Raw genomic sequence first — 12,707 nt, 5'->3', positions numbered from 1 at the left:
TCGCTTCGCTAGCTGAAAGAACCTCAGGGATCTATTAGTATTTTATTTGTAGAAGTACTATGATGCAGCTCGCTTCAAGAATCTCAAGCAACCATTAGCGTTTCATTGTTAGAAGTACTAAAATATAGTCCATTTCGCTTGCTAAATGAATCTCGGGTACTCGCTGATGTTTTATTTTAAGAAGGACTTCGCTCACTAAGTAAGTACTTGCTAAGATAAGACTGATTTTGGCAAATGACATACCCTTTAAAAAAATAAAGGGCGGGTGGGTGGGGCCAGTACTTGGTAAGATAAGACTGATTTTGACTAATGATATACCATCTAAGAAAATAAAGGGCGGATGGGCGGGGCTAGTACTTGCTAAGATAAAACTGATTCTGGCGAATAAAATACCTTCTAAGAAAAGCGAGGGTGGGTGGGCGGGGCTAGTACTTGCTTAGATAAGACTGATTTTGGCAAATGAAATGCCCTCTAAGAAAAGGGAGGGCGGGTGGGCGGGGCTAGTATTTCGTAAGATATGACTGATTTGGAAAAAGAGATATCCTCTAAGAAAAGGGAGGGCGGGCGGGCGGGGCTAGTACTTCGTAAGATATGACTGATTTGGAAAATGACATACAAGAAAATAAAAAGGAGGGGGGGGGGCTAGTACTTGCTAAGCTAAAACTGATTTTGGTAAATGATATTTATTTTCCGAGGGTAAGCTAAGGAAGTACCTGGTGTCTGGAAAATGGTGGATTAACTCTAAGAAAGTAAAGAGCGGGTGGGCGGATCTAGTACTTGCTAAGGGGACCCATAACAAAATACACAAAAGAATCTGGGCGATTTATTGATGTTTTATTTTTAGAAGTGCCTTAATACAGCTCGCTTAGTGTTTCATTTTTAATAGTATCAAAATGTGAGGGCAATGAGCATCACTTCCGCAATGCTTCGCATTCAGAAGGTTTCTTCAAAATACCCATTATTTTGTTCGCTGATAGAATCCTGGAACCCATTGGTATTTTATTTTTAGAAGCGTCTTAATTTATCGGATTTGTTCGCTGAAAAAATTTTTTGGATCCATTGGTATTTTGTTCTTAAAAAGCAACACAACACAACTCGCGTCACTCGAGGATTCTAGATTTAAAAGCGTTTTAAAACCCGACCTTACCTGACCTGACTTAAACTGACCTGATTTGATCTGACTTAACCTAACCTGACTTGGCTTGTTTTGACTTGACTTGACTTGACCTGATTTGAGCTGACCTGATTTGACCTGACCTGACCTGATTTGACCTGACCTGATCTGGACTAACCTGACCTGACCTGATCTGACCTGACCTGACCTGACCTGACCTGACCTGACCTGACTTCTCTGATAGATCCTCTTTAGACCACGTCCTGTGATTGACAGTAAAACTAATGATACACTTAATATTAATAATAATAATACCAAGAAGAAAAATACACTTACAAGAAATAGTAATGAAAAAATAAAATTAAGCCCTTGTATACGTGAAAATAACTTAACTCAGTTGTCTAGAGGCTCGACAGAGTACCCAGAATCGAATCCTCTCAAAGTCCCCAGTATCTACTACCAAGATGTAAGTAACGTTTTCCTTTTGCTCCCCCAGGTGCAGCAAGTGCACGTACGCCACGCACATGAAGGCTCGGTTCACCAAGCACGTCAAGTACCACTCGATGCCGATGATCAAATGCGACATGTGCGACTTCCGGACGCCGTACAAGTGGAACCTGGACAGGCACTGCAAGAACCACAACGGCCGCGGCGCCTTCAGGTGTTCGGCGTGCAACTTCACGGCGGACATCAAGCAGAGTCTCACCGTGCACGAGATGAACCACCACGTGCCGCCGGTGGGACAGGCGGCCGGCCTGGGAGTGGGGCGGCGGCGCAACAAGGTGGGCGCCAGCGACGCCGCCGCCGCCGAAGACGCCGCACAGGTGAGTAGCGAGCGACGGGGGCGAGTGGTGGTGGTGAAGTTCGCGTGCCGGAGGCGAAGTGCTTTCGCGAAGATTGGCGCTTTTCGAATGGGACGTGGAGGACGACGGCGGGTATTGATTCGAGTTCGGTTTCCAATAAGATACCGGCGGTGAGTTATGTATTATGCAGGCGGTTATTTAAATAAGTAAGCGAATGTCATTAGTGGCGGGTTTTTACGTTGAGGTATTGTCGGTGGATTTGGGGGTTTTGTCTGGGGGGGCGCGTTGACGTGACGTGGAGTGATGGTGCCGTTGGTACCGAAAGAAAATTTCTTTATTGAGCAAAAGTAACTTTGTTGGTGGTGAGTTATTTTTAAAAGGTTCATCAGAAGTGCATTTTTCGACAAAAATTTTTGATGCAATTTTTTTAAACAAAATACAGGAAGGATGGTTGTAGGAAAAAAAACTGAAATTAGAATGTCCAAGGTTTTCACAAACTCGTTTATTTTGTTATAATATTAAAATAATAGTAAAATATGGCGTATTTAAAAATTTTCAAATATACAAGGTGTTTTTCCTTTTTGTGATGTAACACTCTATATATTTTCACAATTCAATTTATTCACGTTTTTATGTAAATTTTTGTCAAAATTTTTAATTACCTTGCCTTAACAAACGTATAAAAACTGAAGCGTTTATTAACTAATTTATACAAGGTGATCAAAATTACAAATTGCCCGTTTTCTCGTATTATTTAAATGGGACACCTTGTATTTTTTTTTATTTTACAAAATACGTGTGTCCCATTTAAACACTTTTCAAATTTAATCAGTCGGTATAAATAAATTTATATGTATGTAGAAGCTAACTGGAAAGTTTTGTGCAAAATTGCAAACCTCCATCTTTAAAAATGGCGGAGCGGTGAATTTCTAAAATAGGAGCATTTTCCGTAAAAAATCAAATATTTAGTTGATCCTTTTTTAGTATATTCTTTTTTTGCCATTTTTATATAAAGAATATAAACCTTTAAAAATATTTCTATGTTCTATTTGAAAAGACCGAAATATCGATATTTGAAAATTATAAAAATTTATATATTTTTTTATAAACCCTCTGTATATTAAAATTTGATTTATTTGATACCAAAACAAAGCGCGAACATATCTTTATTGATCTTTCCACAAAATATTGTAACACTTCTATTGCGAAATAATTTCAAAAAAAATAGAATAACGTGGCAACGTCGCATCGATGTTTCAAAAACGAACTGTAGCTATAAAGCATAGAAAGAAAATGATGAGAATATGTAAAAATATACAGAATGTTCCATTTAAATAAACTAAGTTGTGTGTTAAGCCAAAAAAACAGAACATTCTGTACAGTTAAAAATAATTTTGGAATGTAGTTGTCAAAGAACCGTACAACTTTTGACTCGTATTTCATGGTCTACTAGAGAACTTTTTTTCGATCATATGGTATCACACGATCGAGAAAAAAAGTCGTTTAGCACTCTTTGAAATTTAACAGCATTTCTTGAAAATAAATTTCATGGCCTACTTTTTTCGGTTATACGGCACATAGAAAAAATGAATACCGAGCATAAAAAAATCAAGCAGTCACTTCAAAAAAAAAAGTTCGAATCAATAAGTGCCGATCTTCTTCTGTTTTTAATTGTGACATTTTTCGGTTTTCGATTTTTTGTTTTTTCAACATTTAGATTTTTTAATTTTCGTTTTTTCAATTTTAAATTTTCCAGTGTCCAGTTTTTTTCATTTTTTCGTTTCTTCAGTTCTTCGTTTTTTCAAATTATAGATTTTTACATTTTTTCCATATTGAAAATGGAAAAGTTGCAAAATTGTAAAATTTAAAATCAAAAATGAAAAAACGAAAAAGTATAAAATGAAAACATTAAAAAATCGAAAAATCAAACTGAGAAATCGAAAAAATGAAAAAATGGTAATACCGAAAAATTGCAAATCCAAAAATTGAAAAAAGTAAAGTTGAAAAAAGGAAAATTAAAGAACATTGAAAAATCCAAAAAATCTAAAATCGAAAAATTGAAAAATTAAAAATCCAGAAAATGAAAAATTATAAATTAACAAGTTGAAATATTCAAGAAATGGAAATTAAAAACCAAAACTGCAAAATTGAGAAATTGAAAAATAAAAATCTCGAATATGAAAAATTGAGGAAACGAAAAATTGAAAAATAGATAGAAATTAAAAATTACTGCCAAGATACGACTAATTTTGGCAGATGATATACCCTCTAAGAAAAGAGAGGGTGGGTGGGCGGGGCTAGTAATTGCTACGATAAAACAGATTTTAGTAGGTACTAATCCCGCCCACCCGCCCTCTATTTTCTCAGAGAGTATGTCATATGTCAAAATCATACTTACATTAACACGTGGTAACCCCGCCCACCCGCCCTCTCTTTTCCAAAAAATGAAAAACTGAAGATCGAGACGTTGAAGAAACGAAAAATTTTCAAAATTTGGAAGTTGAGAAATTGAAAAATTGTAACATTAAAATTGAAAAAAAGAAAAATAAACTAAAACATCGAAAATTGGGAAAATTAAAAAATTAATGAAAATGAAGACGTGAAAAATTGTGATAAAAAAAATTGGTTGGAGGTTATTTCGACAGAACTTCTCTCGGCCCTTACTTACAGTATAAAAAATCCAGATTTTTCGAAAATAAAAAAACGAAACATTGTGATGTAAAATCGATAAAATGAAAATTAAAAAATCGAAAAATGAAAAATAAAAATTAACATAAAAAGTTGCGGAAGTGAAAAATTGAAAAATCAAAAAATTATAAATTGAGAAACTGAGAAGTCGAAAAAATGAAAAAATGGTAATACCGAAAAATTGCAAATAGAAAAATTGTAACAAGTAAAGTTGAGAAAAGAAAAATTATAGAACCGAAACATCGAAAAATTAAAAAAATTTATTATCGAGAAATTGAAAAATTAAAAATCCAGAAAATGAAAAATTATAAATTAGCAAGTTGAAATATTCAAGAAATGGAAAATTAAAAACCAAAAATCTGCAAAATCGAGAAATTGAAAAATAAAAATCACGAATATGAGAAATTGAGGAAACGAAAAATTGAAAAATCGATAAATTAAAAATTGTTGCTAAGATAAGACTGACTTTGGCAAATGAAATACCCTGTAAAAAAAGTGAGGGTGGGTGGGCGGGGCTAGTATCTGGTAAGATAAAACTGATTTTGGTAGATGACATACCCTGCAAGAAAAGAGAGGGTGGGTGGGCGGGGCCAGTAACTGCTACGATAAAACAGATTTTAGTAGGTACTAACCCCGCCCACCCGCCCTCTATTTTCTTAGACGGATCTCATTTGCCAAAATCAGTCTTATCCTAGCAGATACTAGCCCCGCCCACCCACCCTCTCTTTTCCAAAAAATCAAAAATTGCAAAATTGAAAACCTTGGAAATTGAGAAATTGAAAATTTGAAAATATTAAAATCGAAAAAAGAAAAATCATAAAACCGAAACATTGAAAATTAAAAATTGAGAAACTGAACAATCGAAAAATTGTCATATCGAAAAACTGCAAAATTGAAAAATTGCAACTCGAAGAATTGAGAAACATTAAAGTTGAAAAAAAGAAACGTTATAAAATCGGAACATTGAATAAGCGAAAAATTGCAAAAATATAAGAAATGAAAAAACGAAAAATTGTGATATAAAATCGATAAAATGAAAATTAAAAAATCGAAAAATGAAAAATAAAAATCAGCATAAAAAACTGAGGAAACGAAAAATTGAAAAATTATAAACTGAGAAACTGAGGAATCGAAAAAATGAAAAAATGGTAATACCGAAAAATTGCAAACGAAAAATTATAGAACCGAAACATTGAAAACTCCAAAAAATTTTAAATCGAAAAATTGAAAAATTATAAATTAACAAGTTGAAATATTCAAGAAATGGAAAATTAAAAACCAAAAATCTGCAAAATTGAGAATTTGAAAAATCACGAATATGAAAAATTGAGGAAACGAAAAATTGAAAAATAGATAAATTAAAACTTGCTGCTAAGATACGACTGATTTTGGCAAATGAGATACCTTCTAAGAAAAGAGAGGGTGGGTGGGCGGGGCTAATAACTGCTACGATAAAACAGATTTTAGTAAATATTAACCCCTCCCACCCGCCCTCTATTTTCCCAGAGGGTATGTGATATGTCAAAATCGATCTTACATTAACAGGTGGTAACCCCGCCCACCCGCCCTCTATTTTCTTAGGCGGATCTCATTTGCCAAAATCATTCTTATCTTGACAGCTACTAGCCCCACCCACCCACCCTCTCTTTTCCAAAAAATGCAAAATTGAAAAACTGCAGACATTGAAGAAACGAAAATTTGAAAATATTAAAGTTAAAAAAAGAAAAATCATGAACCCAAATATTGAAAATTCGTAAAAATAAAAAAAGGAATGAAAATGAAGAAACGAAAAATTGTAATAAAAAAATTGTTGGAGGTTATTTCGACAGAACTTCCCTCGCCCCTGACGTACAGTATAATAAATCCAGATTATTCTAAAATGAAAAAACGAAAAATTGTGATATAAAATTGATAAAATGAAAATTAAAAAATCGAAAAATCATAAATTGAGAAACTGATAAGTCGAAAAAATGAAAAAAATGGTAATACCGAAAAATTGAAAATCGAAAAATTGTAACAAGTAAAGTTGAGAATAGAAAAATTATAGAACTGAAACATTGAAAAATCCAAAAAATCTAAAATCGACAAATTGAAAAATTAAAAATCCAGAAAATGAAAAATTATAAATTAACCAGTTGAAAAATTCAAGAAATGGAAAATTAAAAACCAAAAATCTGCAAAATCGAGAAATTGAAAAATAAAAATCACGAATATGAAAAATTGAGGAAACGAAAAATTGAAAAATCGATAAATTAAAAATTGTTGCTAAGATAAGACTGATTTTGGTAGATGACATACCCTGTAAGAAAAGAGATGGTCGGTGGGCGGGGCTAGTAACTGCTACGATAAAACAGATTTTAGTAGGTACTAACCCCGCCCACCCGCCCTCTATTTTCTCAGAGAGTATGTCATATGTCAAAATCGATCTTACATTAACAGGTGGTAACCCCGCCCACCCGCCCGCCCTCTCTTTTCAAAAAAATGAAAAACTGAACATCGAGACGTTGAAGAAACGAAAAATTTTCAAAATTTGGAAGTTGAAAAATTGAAAAATTGTAACATTAAAGTTGAAAAAAGGAAAATCATTAAACCCAAACATCGAAAATTGGGAAAATTAAAAAATTAATGAAAATGAAGACGCGAAAAATTGTGATCAAAAAAACTGGTTGGAGGTTATTTCGACAGAACTTCCCTCGCCCCTGACGTACAGTATAATAAATCCAGATTATTCGAAAATGAAAAATCGAAAAATTGTGATATAAAATTCATAAAATGAAAATTAAAAAATCGAAAAATGAAAAATAAAAATCAACATAAAAAGTTGCGGAAGTGAAAAAATTGAAAAATTGAAAAATCATAAATTGAGAAACTGAGAAGTCGAAAAAATGAAAAAATGGTAATACCGAAAAATTGCAAATCGAAAAATTGTAACAAGTAAAGTTGAGGAAAGAAAAATCATAGAACCGAAACATCGAAAAATCCAAAAAATCTAAATCGAGAAATTGAAAAATAAAAAATTCAGAAAATGAAAAATTATAAATTAGCAAGTTGAAATATTCAAGAAATGGAAAATTAAAAACCAAAAATCTGCAAAATCGAGAAATTGAAAAATAAAAATCACGAATATGAGAAATTGAGGAAACGAAAAATTGAAAAATCGATAAATTAAAAATTGTTGCTAAGATAAGACTGACTTTAGCAGATGAGATACCCTCCAAGAAAAGAGAGGGTGGGTGGGCGGGGCTAGTATCTGGTAAGATAAAACTGATTTTGGTAGATGACATACCCTGTAAGAAAAGAGAGGGTGGGTGGGCGGGGCTAGTAACTGGTAAGATAAAACAGATTTTATAGACACGAACCCCGCCCCCCGCCCTCTATTTTCTTAGAGGCATCCCATCTCTTTTCCAAAAAATGAAAAATTACAAAATTGAAAAACTGCAGATCGAGACATTGAAGAAACGGAAAATTGAAAAATTTGGAAGTTCAGAAATTGAAAATATTAAAGTTGAAAAAAAGGAAAATCATAAAAGCGAAACATTGAAAATCGGAAAAACTAAAAAATTAACAAAAATGAAGACACGAAAAATTGTGATCAAAAAATTGGTTGAAGGTTATTTTGACAGAACTTCCCTCGCCCCTGAAATACAGTATAATAAATCCAGATTTTTCGAAAAATTGCAAGATTTGATTTTGAAAATTGTATTTTTTATAAAACCCTTAAATTAAAATAAATATGCATGTAATGTTAAAGTAAATGTTATTTGTTGACATTTTTCAAAGTTTTCAAAATAAAAACTTGAAATTAATTAGAGCTTTTACCTTATGCTGATATTTGAATAAATAAAGACACACAAAAAAAAATTAATTTTATTGAATTAATAAAATAACAGCTATTTCCGCTTGTTCAGGTTTCCAAAATTAGAGAAACACCTGTTGTGATTATATTATCCATAGTCAGTGATGCTGAAGTGATCATTTGTTGTGGCAATGAAAATTAAATAAAACGCGTTATCACCTTGTAATCACTGCGTAGTAAACTGTTAAATTTTGAACAAATCGTAATTAACGAATTAAGATTTTTTTTAAATCGCGGTTTGCTGATTTTTACTGCTTCGCTCAATTAAAATCCACTCTTTTTTTCAATGTAGTTCGTACCACAGAATGACGACAACTCCACAAATTGGCATTGGTTCGTTTGGCAACAATTAGCGCTCTCAAAACTTGTCATTACTTCGTGGGTCGTTTGAAAATAAGTCTCGCATTGACATAATGAGCCACTAATTTAAAAATAATATAGAAGATAAAGGAAATGATGAAGTGTACGCAAATTGTTTGAGATCCTTCTAAGGTCACGTTAATTTTTCAATTAAATATCTTATTCTCATACATGCAAGACGCAATTAAATAAATGTCGTGTTTTGCTATTGAAAATAAGTCGCTTATTAAAACCCTCAAGAAAAGTAACGAAAATTTCGACTCATTGAACAATGCGACTTGTTTATTATGATGTTTATTCTGATCCTCGTCAAAAAAATGTTTTTCATAGTTAAGCCAATTTAAGCTAGTGTTAAGATAAACTTAAAAAGCCGTGCGTTCGTAATCACCTAATAGATTGTTTTAAACGCAGCGGTTACTCTTTTGATGTTTTTGGGATTTAGGGATCCTGCCAATTTTAATGCATTTAACGGAGGTGTTGTTGGATTTAAAGTTTGCGCAATTTAAATTGTGCCGTAAAAGAAGGACGAACTCGAAGTTGGACTGGGAATAACTGTAATGGTTATAGATTTTTCCATCGAATACCGATTCCAGAGAAAATTTATTGGCAGCGACACAAATAAATCGTACGTCTAACGATAAACGCGGCCTCATTAGAAAAAAGACACGGAAAATAAAAAAGACGAAATGTGTTCGATTGTGAGCTTAAGGTTTATTACATAACGATGTTACGTGGACTGTTTTAGTGTGTTAAACTCAAGGGCAAGTTGTAATTTTTTTTTATGTAAAAAAACGATGTATTAATCGAACCGATTTAGATAAATACTGGTTCGTTAGAGACTTTTAATTAGTCTGCAAAAGGAGGTTCCAAGGCAAAAAGTGCCACGTGTGGGGATTATTATTATAAAATCGATTGGTGGTGTTGTGTGAAATTGGCTTTTACTTGAAAATGTATTAACTCAGTAACAAAGGGTGTGTAATTAACCCAACCATATAATTTACCATATGGTACATAAATCGTGCCCAAAAACAACCATGCTATTTACAATCCAGGCGCCAACATTACAAGACAAGAAAACCAAATCAATGAATTTTTACTTGAGGCATAAGCCAAGGAAATGTATTAATCGAGTATCCCCGCCACCAATTGGATGACGTCATCTACGAAATTTACAGCAGTAAATTTGTTTTTAATTTTATAAAATAATCCTCTGGAATCTTGCAAATGTTATAAGGTTATCGTAATCGTGGTAAGTCGTTCATCAGAGTCTATTCGTTTATCCCCTCCCAAAAAATTGATGACGTCATCTCAAAATTTTGCTTAATAAATCATAGTTTTTAGAGTTATTTATCATAAAAAAAATAAAATTCGCAAAATCAAATATTGTAATTTTTCGTAAAATCTGTATTTATTGTACTGTAGTTCAGGGGCGAGGGAAGTTCTTTTGAAATAACCTTCGACCAATTTTTTGATATTACATTTTTCGGTTTTCCTTTTTCTCGATTTTACAATTTTTTGATGTCACAGTTTTTCGATTTTTCATTTTTGCTAATTTTTTAATTTTTCCATCTAAGTTTTCTTTTTTCCAACTCAATTTTCCGTTTCTTCAACGTCTCGATCTGTAGTTTTTCAATTTTGCAATTTTTGAAAGAGAGTGGGAGGGCGGGGCTAGTAACTGCCAAGATAACACTGATTTTGGCAAATGACATATCCTGTAAGAAAACAGAGGGTGGGTGGGCGGGGCTAGTACCTGCTAGGATAAGGATGATTTTGGCAGATGAGATTCCTCTAAGAAAATAGAGGGCGGATGGGCGGGGTTACTACATATTAATCTAAGATCGATTTTGACATATGACATAGCCTTTGAGAAAATTAAGGGCGGGTGGGCGGGGTCAGTACCTAATAAAATCAGTTTTATCTTAGCAGTTACTACCCCGCCCACCCACCCTCTCTTTTCTTAGAGGGTATCTCATCTACCAAAATCAGTCTTATCTTAGCAGCCATTTTTAATTTATCAATTTTTCATTTTTTCGATTTTTCAGTTCCTCAACTTCAATTTTTTGATTTCATAATTTTTCGTTTAATCAGTTTTTCAAATTTTCAATTTTTAATTTTTGAATTTTTCGATTTTTGGACTTCTCAATTATCTGATTTCCCGATTTCTTTAATTTTCAATATTTCGTTTTTTCAATTTTAAAGTCTCAATTTTTTAAGTTTTTGATTTTTTTTAATTTCTCAATTTTACATTTTTTTTTATTTTTTAATTTTTTACAATTTTTCGGTTAAATAATAATTTTTCGTATTTTCAGATTTCATTTTGTTCAGTTTTGCAATTTTTCGGTGTTTTGAGTTCTTGAGTTTTATTTTTCATTTTCCAAATTTTTTATTTTCATTTTCTCCATTTTATATTTCAATTTTTTTTCCAACTCCAATTTTTTCAATTTTTCGATTTCCCAACTGCAAAATTTTTCAATTTTGAATCTTAGATGTTACACTTTTTCATTTTTTCGATTTTTCAGTTTCTCAACTTGAATTTTTTTATTTCAAAATTTTTGGTTTAATCAGTTTTTCAAATTTTCAATCTTTGTTTCAATTTTTGGACTTCACAATTATCTGATTTTTCGATTTTCAATATTTCGTTTTTTCGATTTTTAAGTCTCTCAATTTTTTGATTTTTAGATTTTGTCAATTTTTAAGTTTCTTCAATTTTTGAAGTTCTTGAATTTTTTTTAAATTTCTCAATTTTACAATTTTTTGATTTTTTAATTTTTCGCTTCAGTTTTTCGTTTCAATTATAATATTTCATTATCCCAATTTTTAATTCTTCCAATTTTTCGATTTTACAATGCTTCGATGTCGCAATTTTTCGATTTTTTAATATTCTATAATTTTTTTCATTTTCTCTAATTTTTCTATTTTTGGGTTTCATATTAATTTTTCGTTTTTTCAGTTTTCATTTTGTTAAATTTTGCAATTTTTCGGTATTGAAGTTTTTGAGTTTTATTTTTCATTTCCCCAATTTTTTATTTTTATTTTCTCGAAATTATATCACATTTTTTCGTTTTTTTTTTTCATTTATCTTTATTCTTCCAATTTTTCTTTTTTTCAACTCTAATTTTTTCAATTTTTCAATTCCGGACGTTAAAATTGTTCAATTTTCATATGTCCAATCTTTTTTTTTTTCGATTCCTGGATTTTTCAATTTTTTAATTATTAAATTTTTGAAAATTTTTGGACTTCTCAGTTATCTGATTTTACGATTTCTTTAATTTTCAATACCTGCTTCTATTCTACAATATTTCATTTTTTCGATTTTTAAGTTTCTCAATTTTTCGTTTCTTCAATTTTTCCAAGTTCTTGATTTTTTTTTTCAATTTCTCAATTTTACACTTTTTGATTTTTCATTTTCGCGATGTTTAATGCTTCAATTTTTCGATTTTATCATTTTTTGAGATCGCCATCTTTCGTTTTTCCTTTTCTTCATTGTTTAAATTTTTCGATTTTTCAGTGTTTTATAGTTTTTATTTTTTTTTTCCACTTTATTTTTTTTTTATTTTCGAATTGCAATTTTTTATTTTTCGATTTTTCAATTTTACAGTTTTTTTATTTTTTAATTTTTCGCTTCTTCAGTTTTTCGTTTCATTTATAATTTTTGATTATGTCGATTTTTAATTCTTCTAATTTTGGATTTTACAATGCCTTTATGTCGCAATTTTTTCATGTTCTTTTTCGTCGATTTTAACAGTTTTACGTTTTTTCATTTTTTTTGTGTTTCAATTTTTCAATTTCTTACAATTATTTTTCCTTTTTCTTCGATTTCATAATTTTTTGATACCACAATGTATCGAATTTTTTTATATTATGTAATTTTTCAATCTTTCCGTTT

General features: G+C 31.3%; 1 protein-coding gene across 9 annotated transcripts in view; it reads left to right on the top strand.

The window, feature by feature from the left end:
- LOC135131098 (uncharacterized protein) overlaps positions 1–12,707 on the top strand; it is a 272,956-nt gene that overhangs the window by 226,526 nt on the left and 33,723 nt on the right. For all 9 annotated transcript variants that reach the window (XM_064058639.1, XM_064058641.1, XM_064058637.1 and 6 more), the window contains one exon: positions 1,611–1,938. In XM_064058639.1, coding sequence (XP_063914709.1) covers positions 1,611–1,938 — 328 coding nt within the window. The remainder of the gene's footprint in view (positions 1–1,610; positions 1,939–12,707) is intronic.

Source organism: Zophobas morio, unplaced genomic scaffold (assembly GCF_036711695.1).
Source record: "Zophobas morio isolate AGI-343-1 ecotype UQ-CSIRO unplaced genomic scaffold, CSIRO_AGI_Zmor_V1 ptg000018l, whole genome shotgun sequence".
In the NCBI taxonomy this organism is placed as follows: Eukaryota; Metazoa; Arthropoda; class Insecta; order Coleoptera; family Tenebrionidae; genus Zophobas; species Zophobas morio.
The sequence above is the reverse complement of the archived record's forward strand: the minus strand, read 5'-3'. Positions and strand labels throughout refer to the sequence as shown.